We start from the raw sequence: 12,952 nt of genomic DNA on the forward strand, positions 1-12,952 counted from the left end.
GCATTTAAGCGGTAAAGGCACTTAAGGGGAAAGTTTATATGTAAATATAGAGAAAAAAGGCACATAAGCGGGAAAGGGACTTAAACGAGGAGCACTGAAGCGGTGATCACTATATATTGTAAATCATATTCGAACTATGGCATTGCGATGCAAGAAAATGTCACGAACCGAGTGTCGATGACATTGAACATATTGGCACCGCCACGCTCCTTTAAAAATTTTTGAGTGCAACCTTTCATTAACATATTTTCTGTGAAATTAAGTGCTACGTCCTCATATACATCATCCTTCTATCGGTCCTATATTTATTTATGGCTTAATGATGACACTTTATAGTAAACGTCTTTTGTGGTCGTGACAGTGCACAGTGGTTAGGCTTATTTGAAGGCGCGGTCATAAATACTTCCCGTTGAGATATGGCTATGGAACTTTCACCAAAAATATAGAACAATTTTTTAAATATATAGTAAAACTAATTTCACAAAAAACTCAAATCACGTTAGTCTTAATTAGTTTCACAAGTTAAAATAAATACCTTTAACTTCAAAATCCATTAAAAATAATATTGATTCGTTAACCTGAACAATTTGAAGTGTGTTGTTGCTGCGAAATTTAAAAAAAGTGCTCAATCTAAACATGTGCTATAAAAATCTACAGGTGTTTATGCATTTAACTCCACTTTTAGAAAGTACCGTTAGATTTGTGGGACAACCTGGTTTGCAAATAGGAAGTTTGGACAATTTAGGGGTAATCGGTATACATTTAAATTAAAAAATCATAAGATGGATTTTTTTATTTTTGGCCTATAGGCGGAACCACTGTGCAGGGGTGCGATTTCGCCCATCTACAATACCAACCTTCTTTTTTCGTTACGAGTTCTCTCATTTTTATTCAATCAAATAAAGTACAAAAAAAATGTACACAAATTTATATGCTTGCGTTTATTTATTCAGAATTCTTGTAATCGTTACATTTTTTGCAAATAAACATTAATTTTCAAGATTTTGAACTTTTCTTTTATATTCTTTGAATTCTTCTTGTAATCGGTTAATGGTTTCCTCCAAACTATTTATACGCGATTGACTAATATCCCATGATTTTTCAAACACATTTTCAATATAATGTGTTGACATTTTCTTAAGGGGATGATAATCTACTAAATATGATGTAGAGGCTTCCAGAAGAGGAGGTAAACTTTTACATGATCCACAATCCTGCCAAAAATTGAAGTTTATTTCTGGCATATCAGCACATTTTTTATAACCACCCTGTACTTTTGGTAGCAGAAAAATATTCGATGTCACTTCCTTGATATTGTCGCCATTATCACAGAGTATACGTCCTAGGTTTGCTTGTTTTATTTGATTTATTTGCTGTGAAAGAAAAACGCCACTATTTTCGTAGTAAAACCTATCTCCGTCACGAAGTCTACGAAATTGTTCCACAAGTAAGCATTGGAATAAGGGTCCAACTTTTCCACCCTCAACTTGGTCTTCTAAAATGCCACCGACCCATACATCAATGTTATCCGGATGCCCATAAATTTCCTTAAGTTTCCTACGCACATCAGCATTCTTAATATAATTTTCCATGTCATCAAAAGTTACAGCTATTGAGAGATTGCAAAATTCTCTGTAAGCATTGTATCCAGGGAGTCCATGATCTCTACCGCGCTGAATATTAATTGCAGCTAAATCTAATGCTACTGCGTGTGCAGTCTGAAATAACTTTTCAGTTAGTTCACTATTAAGATTTTCTTCGGGAGTTTTTAATTTTGCTGGAATTGAGAACATGCCCCGCATAAGAGGATCCACACCACCTTCATATGCAATTCGCCAAGGTGCAAAAAATGCTTTGTGCAATGGCAAGTGGCCTTGAGATATGGGTTGGAAAGTAGAGTTAAGACGATGAAGTACTGGGTTTATTATGGTATGACCGAAACGTAATGCGGCTGTGGCAAAAACATTTGCAACTGATGGGTTTATATTAGGATCATATCCACTATATTCGCCCAACATTTGCATACCGCTCTCACCGATAATTAATGGTAACCAATGTTTGTATGTAATATGTTGCATTTGAGCTCCCACAATTTTACGTACCTCTTGATATATAGTATCACCATCCCAATGCGGGTTTATATCACGCAATGTTTTAGCAATTCGATTGTGCTCACGCATCCATATTGTATGCATAGCTAATAAACCAATTTGTTCATTAACTCTAATATCACCAGCAACGAAGCAGTTCATAGTATTTTCGTCCAGATTTCTCCGACAATCCATTCCATCCTGAGGTGCAGCGAAGGGTAACATATCTTTTTGTCCAGGAAATTGTACTCCTGTCCTTAGAAGTCCATCATCAGAAGTAAGATTTCGAAGTTCGACTGAAAAGTCATAGCTATAACCATAAACTTGTGAGGCATCTATATAGGAAGTGAGTTGGTTTATTTGTTCTCTATGCTGTACTCCTTCAAAAAAAATGGATGTCATGCCAGAACCACAAACAGAGCTTGATCGAATAACATCAATGCATCGTCGATTTTTTATGCGAGGATCTCCCGGAGGGACTTCAATAGGAAAGCAGGGAGGTGCAAACTCACAAGTTTTTTTACAGTCTATTCCATCCCAACTTTCCGAACTTACTGATGGCAAAGCATGATCCAAATCATGGTCTAAAAATTGTCCCCATTGCATTACCATATGAGTAATTCGTGAATCTGGAGTTATTCGCTTGGTTGTAATAACTGAAGTTGAAATCAACCGAGGACTAGGTTTTAAAAATCCCCCGTATAATTGATTTTTGGTCCAACCAATGGGTGTGCTAAACCCATTCTCATAAATTGGCTTAATATTCCGTCTAAATGCTGTAAGGGAAGCTCCCCACGAAGGATTTTTCATATTATTACAAGTACCATCAATACTTCGATATTTTGAATGGTAGCACATGTCTGTACAATTAGGCATCTCTCGATGTTCAACACAACCCGACAGCTCGGCCAATAAATGTAAGTGTTCGCGTGAAAGAAGATCTTGGAATTCATAATTCTGACTTGTCATAGTAAGGTTGTGACCTTTTGCAATATGTTTTCTAATGTTTACAAGAGTTCGTTCATAAATTTCAGCAGCTCTAGCAAGTTGACGCGCTTCACCGTTAGGAAATCGGAATACTCGTAATAGATCTGCATAATTGGGGTTTCCATTTAATTTACTATTACGTTTCGTAAATAGGGCATCTATTGTATTATTTATAGCCAAATCAATTTCTTTTGAAGCCTCGTCAAAAGCTATCCGTACGTAATTATCTCCTGGTGAATTGTTTAAACTGCTTCTGTAATAAAAATAAATTAAAAAATATATAAAAGTATTGATTTGTTAAATGTATTGTTATGTATTTTATTTATTAATACATGTATTATATAACGAGCAAAGTACAAAATTTTAAACGGAATGGTCACTTTTTGTTTTTACACAATCCCTCAAACGAGTTGTTTTTGGAATTTTGTATCCTCTCTTTTACAACAGTGAAGAGGAGTAACGCCTTTACAGACGACTCCCCACCAAACCATCCAATACCAAATAAACAAGTAAGGAAGGGCAAAGTTCGGGTGTAACCGAACATTTTATACTCTCGCAATTTATTGAAGAAATTTTATTAAGATAACATACAAATTAACCCATAAATCGTCATATATAGTATATGAGGGCTGAGATAATTCCTGAACCGATTTCATTCATTTTCATCAGCAAGGTACACTATATGCAAGACGAGACGCTCACTTAATTTTGCTAAGATAGCTCACATATTAACCAATACATATATGCGGAATAAAGCTCACCGTATTTTTGAAAAACCTATAATTAGGTATATGGGAGCTAGGAGAAGATACTTTTGAAAAACCTACAATGAGGTATATGGAGATGTCATGACCCGATTTTAATAATTTTTGGAAAAGAGACACACTATTTGAAGAAAACAATTTCCTCTGAATTAAATTGAGATATCTGAGAGATTTACCCATATTTTCGGTTAAAATTTATCCTTAGGCGCTGAGTTCAACATGTTCGATATCTGGGGCATTGAAAAATTATGATCCGTTTTCGACAATTTTTTCGCAAGTGAAGCCAGAGATGATATGCATTATTTGTGTAAAGTTTTATTCCGCTCTCTTTATTGGTTCCTTATGTTTACATTATAAAGTGAAGGAATAAGATGGAATTAAAAATGGAGTTATAAGGAAAGTAGTCGTGGTTGTGAACCGATTTCATCTATTTTCCACACGTGTCATCAGGGTGTCAAGAAAATATTATATACCGAATTTCGTTCGGTCGAGTAGTTCCTGAGATATGGTTTTTGACCCATAAGTGGGCGATGCCACGCCCATTTTCCATTTTGTAAAAAAATCTGAGTACAGCTGCCTCCTGCTATTTCTTCTGCAAAATTTAGTTTTTCTGACGTTTTTCGTTAGTTAGTTAACCCACTTTTAGTAATTTTCAACCTAACCTTTGTATGGGAGGTGGGCGTGGTTGTTATCCGATTTCAACTATTTTCATGGTGTGTGGTGGGGTACATAAGAGAACCGACTGCAGAAAGTTTGGTTTATATAGCTTTATTGGTTTGCGAGTTAAATACAAATAACCGATTTGTGGGCGGGACCACGCCCACTTCCCCAAAAAAATTACATCCAAATATGCCCCCTCTTAGTGTGATCCTTTATTCCAAATTTTACTTTTATAACTTCATTTATGGCTTAGTTATGACCCTTTATGTGTTTTTGGTTTTCGCCATTTTGTGGGCGTGGCAATGTTCCGATTCTGCCCATTTTCGAACTTGATCTTCTTATGGTGCCAAGGAATATTTGTGCCAAATTTCGTCAAGATATCTTAATTTTTACTCAAGTTACAGCTTGCACAGACGGACAGACGGACGGACGGACAGACATCCGGATTTCAAATCTACTCGTCACCCTGATCACTTTGGTATATATGACTCTATATCTAACTCGTTTAGTTTTGGGTGTTACAAACAACCGTTATGTGAACAAAACTATAATACTCTCTAGCAACTTTGTTGTTGCGAGAGTATAAAAATGTCGTGGCCATTGTCCGCGTGCCACGGAAGAACTGGTTTGCATTTGTTGAGTCTAATTTGCTTCGAGCGCATTGTCAAAAGATGACCAGTTGAACAACGGTTGCCTTTTACAGACAGAATTTAAAGTTATGTTATATTGCAAGTTGTAATCCTATTTAGAATGACAAAATAATATTATGCACCAAGAGAAGAAGACCAAATTACGACACAATGATGTCCGCGATTCAGATTCAGAAAAGGTAATATGTAGAATTGTCTATAGCAAAACGGAATTGTGAAACATAGTGAATTGTTATACATAGTGTTCTTCTATCATTCTTGATTATGCACCAAATTTTCATTAAATAGAGCAAATAGTAGTGTACCATTCTTGTTTTACATGTTTGGAGTATAGTTATAACACTTTATAGCTTTTAGGTTGACGTCATTTCGTAGTTCGATTTCCGTTGCAATAGTAACCTTGAAGAGGGAAGCGAGACGCATGTACACAAATAATGGAAGAGGTCGAAATGAGTGGGATATGGCAACTGAATAAGAAGTATGGGGCTGGTAGTTAACGAGGAGAAGACGAAATATCTCCTATCATCAAACAAATAGTCGGCCAAAAAACTAAACTCTACAAGTCCCTCATCTTTCACGGCCTTATTTATAGTGCAGAAGCATGAACGATATCAACATCTGAAGAGACGACTATAGGAGTTTTCCAGAGAAAGGTTTTGCGGACGCTTTATGGTACTTTAAACATTGCCAACAGCGGTTACCGCAGACGATGCAACGATGAGTCGTATGAGATATACGACATTGACATAGTTCAGCAAAGAAAAAGACAGCAGCTACGCTGACTAGGTTATGTTGTCCGTAATGTCCGAACACTCCAGCTTTCCAAGTGTCCACTCGGTTGGAAATATCATGTGGAGAAGGACCTGGCTGCACTGTATCAGCAAGTGGCGCCAAACAGCGAAAAGGAAAAATTAATGACGTGCTGTTGTTAACTCTGCTATAATACCGTAAGCGTTTCTACGCCAATAAAGAAGAAGAAGTAACCCTCCTACAGTGCTAAAGAAGATTTATATCAAGTTTTATCAAGATATCTCCATAGCTTTCACAACGACAGACAGGCAGACATCAGAATTTCGTCAACTTAATCACTTTGGTATACATATATTTAAGTAGTTTAGTTTTAGGTGACACAAACAACCGTAAGGAGAACAAAACTATTATTCTCTGTGCAACATATTGCGAGAGTAAAAAATTGTCGAAATCAGAAATTTGCGGCTAATTTCTTACCCAAAATATAATGTCAGAAGAATGGGTTAACAATTCTCTCAACCCAAATATACCTAAGATAATGATTTTCTCATATACTGTGGCATTAATACCGTATTTAACCGATATATATATATACTACATATATGAGTATGTAATATCAAATTATTAAAAGAAGCAATTTTTTTGAATATAGTGAAGTTTGCCCACAAAAATACATATATTTATATGTAATACATAATATATAGCACACATGCTCCTCCATAAAGTTATCCTTTTTATTTATTAGGATATCCGAATTATTACTCAAGTTATTATTTGCACGAACAAATGAAATTATAAATTTTGAAAATGGGCGAAATCGGTTCACAACCACGCTGAATTCCCATATACCACAATTATGATTCGTTTACATTATAATCTATAAATGAAGCAGCATTGAAGATATCGGAACAGAAATTTCCACAAATACCGCATTTATCACTCAATTGTAAATTGTTGAAATCGGACTATCTATTTATTTTGATGGATCCAGATATCGAGGCCCAGATATCGAACATGAGGATCTAAGTGCTTGTGACCAATTTTTTACCGAAAATATAAGTAAATCTCTCAGATGTTTGATAGGAATTCAGAGGATATGTTTTCTTTCTAATAGTGTGTTGCTTTGCCGAAAATTGGAATAAGCTTGTGAATACTTCCTTTAGACCCATATACCTGATATTCGGTTTTAAAATTTCTGGTGTACTTTATACCGGTTAATATGTAATACATCTTATACCCGAGACACACAGGTCTCTTTATACCAGCACTTTACCATGTGAGCAATGTAAAATTTTTCTGGTAACAATATCAGCTTTTTTTTGTGCTATTTCATTAAACACAGCTAAAAGTAGATAAGAAACCTAGGAGAGAGCTTATATACAAAACTTTTATAAATATTTTATCAAAATGACTTAAAAAAAAATAAATAAAAAAAAATAAATGTTTCAGATTTTTTTTCTAAAACACCAGGGTCATGTATCACTTTATTTTGTAAATTGTAAACTCAATTGTAAATTGTTGAAATCGGACTATCTATTTATTTTGATGGATCCAGATATCGAGGCCCAGATATCGAACATGAGGATCTAAGTGCTTGTGACCATTTTTTTACCGAAAATATAAGTAAATCTCTCAGATGTTTGATAGGAATTCAGAGGATATGTTTTCTTTCTAATAGTGTGTTGCTTTGCCGAAAATTGGAATAAGCTTGTGAATACTTCCTTTAGCCCCATATACCTGATATTCGGTTTTAAAATTTCTGGTGTACTCTATACCGGTTAATATGTAATACATCTTATACCCGAGACACACAGGTCTCTTTATACCAGCACTTTACCATGTGAGCAATGTAAAATTTTTCTGGTAACAATATCAGCTTTTTTTTGTGCTATTTCATTAACCACAGCTAAAAGTAGATAAGAAACCTAGGAGAGAGCTTATATACAAAACTTTTATAAATATTTTATCAAAATGACTTAAAAAAAAAAATAAATAAAAAAAATAAATGTTTCAGATTTTTTTTCTAAAACACCAGGGGCATGTATCACTTTATTTTGTGACGCAATTTTAAGATATACTTTAACTACTTACGTTTTTTTGTGGGGAAAATAAATGTATTTGTGTTATTTTGCAATATTAAATCCAACTTTCTCTATTTCATATATGTAAATATTTATTTTTTACAATTTTTTTAAATATCGAATGCATATGAATCAAATACTAGTACAGTGAACCCCGCTTAAGTTAGTTATTTAAATTATAGAAAATGGCCCCGACACCAAGTAAAGTGTAGCAATATTTTGGCAAAAAAGACGACAAAGAAGTCCACTGTCGACTGTGCTCTAAAATGCTCAAGTATTGCAAAAATACTACCAACATGTTTCAACATTTAAAGTTGAAGCATGTCAAAGATTTAGCATCTCTGCTGGCGTATTAGAGGAAAATGCCTTAAAAGTAATAATCGATGTTAAAACCAGGTGGGATTCCACTTCCTACACGCGCTTTGTTAAGCTTATTTCTAATATCAGCCAAGTTTTTTTAAATTTTTCGGATGCACTGTAGATGATATCGACAAAAGACAAAAATGATATATGTACATAATTTACATTATTGCCTTGCTCAAGCCACTGGAAGCTAAGACGACACGGATAAGTGGGGATAAATATGCAACTTTGAGCCAAGTGATACCCATTGCTCATTATGGGCGCCAACAAATAATGAGAGTAGTGTGCACGTCATCTTTGTGTAATAAGCTAAAAGCGGCAATATTGTCACAGTTTGATCTGCGGTTCGGATCAATGGAACTTTCTTTCTTAAGAGCCGCATCCACATTATTGGATCCACACTTTAAGAAAATACATTTTAAAGATCCACTGGCATTGGCTTCAGTTATATATACGGAACGAATTAACCGCACTTTCGCATATAGACGAAAGCACTGGAAGCACGAGTGACGGGAGTGTCGAAGCGGAGTTTGATTTATGGGCCCATCTCGAGACACTGGCACACAAGCGTCGAAAGAAACGGAGACAGTTTTTCCTCCTCCTACTCCTGTCTTGGAACTAAAAACAAATGTGATCAATGACTAGGAGGAGATGAAACAGGTATACCCAAAATTGTACACAATTGCGCGCCAATATTGCTTCCTAATTGGCACTTCAGTGCAGGCGGAACGCCTTTTCTTCAAGGTGGGTGCTACCGCATACAGAAGCGCAATGGGCTGACTACATCACGCCTAAACAAATTATTATTTTTAAGCTCTATTTTAAACAAATAAACAAACTATCTAACATTTATTTTTTTAATACCGATGGTAATACTAAAAATAATTTAAAACAAGTTAGGAAGGGATAAGTTCGGGTGTCACCGAACATTTTATACTCTCGCAATTTATTTATTAAAATTTATTTTAGTAGTTTTCAACATAACCTTTGTATGGGTGGTTATAAACGGGTTTCCTCCATTTTTGGACTGTATAAGGTAGTACCTAAAAGAAACGACTAGAAAGTTTCCTTGACTTCTCCAAAAAAAAATTACATCCACATATGCCCCTTCATAGTGCAATCCTTCATACCAAATTTTACTTCAATATCTTAATTAATGGCTGTGTTATAGCTTTTTATATGTTTTCGGTTATTGCCATTTTGTAGGCGTGGCAGTGGTTCGATTACGACCATTTTCGAACTTAACCTTCTTATTACGTCTTCCAAGTTTCATCTAGATATCTCAATTTTTACTCAAGTTACAGCTTGCACGGACGGCGGGGCAGACGGACGGACAGACAGACATCCGGACTTTACTCGTCACCCTGATCATTTTGATATATATAACCCTATATCTAACTCGTTTAGTTTTTGGACTTACAACCAACCGTTATGTGGACAAAACTATAATACTCTCGTAGCAACTTTGTTGCGAGAGTATAAAAATACAGTGGAACTTCTCTAACTCGAATCACCATAATCCACAAAAAAACTTCGAGTTAGAGAGACTTCGAATATAGAATTTTCATTAAAACGTATAAATGTTCAAAAAGTTCTAAAATATAGATTTATACACAGATTAATTTATTTACTTCGCACAAATTTTTATGGACATACGACAAAAGATGTTTCCTGCAATTTTGTTTGTTTGTTGTTTGGCTCTTGACGTCTGTATCTCATGACTTTGTTAGTTGATTTATGCAATCCATTAGTGTATTATTATATTTTTTGTTCGCCTCCGTTCCGTAATTAATAATCGCATGTACTTAATTAATCATATAAATCATTAATCGATACAATACAATTTTTTCCCATCACTGTCAATGTGCGTAGTAAACACAATACCATAATACTTTTATCATGGTATTTTTACCCCATTTGTGTCTCGGGTATTAGGAAAATTAAACGAGCGTATTGTTTTGGAGATAATGTAGAAATGTGGCAAAAATAGTTGAAATCGGCCCAGGAATTATTCCAGCTTCCAATGCTATATTTTTCGGTGAAATTAAAAGAGACATTAATAATTAACAAAACTATAAATATATATTAAGCCTTATTGCAAACTTCATGCGAATAAAGCATTCCCATGAATTTTTGTTTCCACACGAAAGAAAAATTCTGGCACATATACTTTCGTTTTGATTTTTGGATTATTCGTATTGGGGCTAAAAATAAAGATTCCGTTTATAAAGCCAAAGCTGTTTTAGCATAAATTATCGACATAACAATTTTCTGTGCTGATCCGACTTGCGTTCTTCTATTCTATTCAGAAACCAATCACGTTGATGGCCCCGTTATATTCAAGAAATCATGTTCCTATTCCAAATTGAATGCTTTTAATTTTCTTTGTGAACCAGCATTTTATTAATATATCACACAATTTGACCAACATATTCGTCATATATATGGTATAAAGTGCATTCAAAGTTGGAAACCTTAATATTAGGATTATAGGAGCTAGATGAAGTTATGAGCCGATTTCACTCATTATTGGCACGGATACATATTATTAGAAAAAATAAGTAAGGAAGCCCTAAGTTCGGGTGTAACCGAACATTTTATACCCACATATTCGTCATATATATGAAACCCTTAATATTAGTTATATGAAAGCTAGGGGAGTTATGACCCGATTTCACTCATTTTTGGCAAGGAGACATATTATTAGATGAAATATATTCCCTCTGAATTTCTTCAAACTATCGGAGAGACTTACCTATGTTTTCACTGAGGTCCCCATGTTCGATAAATAAGGCCTTAATTATGGTCCAATTTCAATGATATTTAGAAGTGCGATGCCCACTAAAATGCAGTATTTATGCAAAGTTCTGTTCCAATATCTTCACTAATGCTAACTTTATATATTGTAAAGTAAACGATTCGGATCGACTTCAAATTGGAATGCCAGTAAAATTTTATGGTTTTGGACCCATAAGTGGGCGGAGCCACACCCATTTAAAATTTTGTGTTGAAATTGATTTTTGGTGTTTTTCCTTACTGAATTAAAGCATTTTTAGTAGTTTTCAACATAATCTTTGTATGCGAGGTGACGTGGTTATAATCGGATTTTCTTCCATTTTTAGGTAGTATCCAAAAAGAACGACTCCATAGAGTTTGGTTGATATAGCTCTAGTAAAATATGTACAAAAAACTAAGTAGAGGACGGGGCCACTCCCACTTCCCCAAAAAAATTACATCCAATTATGCCCCTTCATAGTGCGATTCTTTGTACCAAACTGTTACTTTCATAGCTTTATTGATGGCTTAGTTATGACACTTTATGTGTTTTCGGTATTCACCATTTTGTGGGCTTGGCTGTGGTCCAATTTCGCACATCTTCGAAAGCATCCTTCTTATGGTGCAAAGAAACGCGCGGACCAAGTTTTATCAAGATATCTTTACTCAAGTTACAGCTTGCACAGACGTACGGACGAACAGACAGACATCCGGAATTGATATATATAACTCTATATCTAACTCCTTTAGTTTTGGGTGTTAAATACAACCGTTAAGTAAACAAAAATATTATACTCTCTTAGCAACTTTTTCACGACAGTATAAAATTATATAGTGTAGACTTTACTGGATTGCTGAAGCCAAAACTTTGGAAAGTCATCTTGAAAACAGTTTTCAAGAACTATTATTATTATTATTGTGTGTAAATTTTTATTAAACTCATCAAACATTCGATAGTATAAGGTTAAATCTAGTTAGGGTGAACCCACACCGGATTAGTCAAAAACGTTTTTGAACACAAAAACATGTTGTGCTCTAACCCACACCAAGCGCAACACAATGCGACGTGGCAACCAATTTTGTCTTTTTGCCTCGCTTGGTGTGCATTGCAATAAAACAAAACGTAAATATCAAAAAATTCAAAATTTAAAATATTAAACTTGATGATTATTTTTATAATTATATATGGGGCTTCCTGCCTCAATTAAAGTATTAGGTGGGTTTCGAAATTTCAAAATTTGTAAAAAATAGTTTGTCTTATTAAATAGTGCAATATAAGTCGAAAATTTCCCATAAAAAGTGTGCTCAAAAATTCAAAATTCAATAATTTATTTTTTCCTTGGTTCATTAACCAAAATTTTCCATGTGCTATCGAAATATTTTTAGTTTATTGTTTTTTGATGAACCAATCATGAGTTATGATGTCCACGGCAAGACCTTCTTCGTCATGAAAATTGAGGTGCCAACGGCTGAGTTTTTGAAATTTGTAAATAAAAATGTTACAGAATATTCAATAATTAAAAAAATTATTATATTAAATATTTGACTTATGAACTGAGGATGCATCCCAAATATTTCGAAATTTCACAAGGATGCAGGTGTCAACATTCGAACATTTCCTGTAGTTTTTGAAATTTGTAAATAAAAATGTTACAGAATATTCAATAATTAAAAATATTATTATATTAAATATTTGACTTATGAACTGAGGATGCATCCCAAATATTTCGAAATTTCACAAGGATGCAGGTGTCAACATTCGAACATTTCCTGTAGTTTTTGAAATTTGTAAATAAAAATGTTACAGAATATTCAATAATTAAAAATATTAT

At 34.3% G+C, this 12,952-nt stretch overlaps 1 protein-coding gene and 1 long non-coding RNA gene across 2 annotated transcripts in view; one reads left to right on the forward strand and one right to left on the reverse strand.

Annotated features, from left to right (window-relative positions):
- The window catches only part of LOC128921388 (uncharacterized), a 62,573-nt gene that overhangs the window by 8,844 nt on the left and 40,777 nt on the right, over positions 1–12,952 (forward strand). The window lies entirely within an intron of this gene.
- LOC105219958 (peroxidasin) overlaps positions 919–12,952 on the reverse strand; it is a 179,075-nt gene continuing 167,041 nt past the window's right edge. Inside the window, exon 8 of the mRNA XM_054228930.1 lies at positions 919–3,330. Within this exon, the coding sequence (XP_054084905.1) occupies positions 990–3,330 (2,341 nt within the window). The 3' untranslated portion in view covers positions 919–989. The remainder of the gene's footprint in view (positions 3,331–12,952) is intronic.

Source organism: Zeugodacus cucurbitae, chromosome 4 (assembly GCF_028554725.1).
Source record: "Zeugodacus cucurbitae isolate PBARC_wt_2022May chromosome 4, idZeuCucr1.2, whole genome shotgun sequence".
NCBI lineage: Eukaryota > Metazoa > Arthropoda > Insecta > Diptera > Tephritidae > Zeugodacus > Zeugodacus cucurbitae.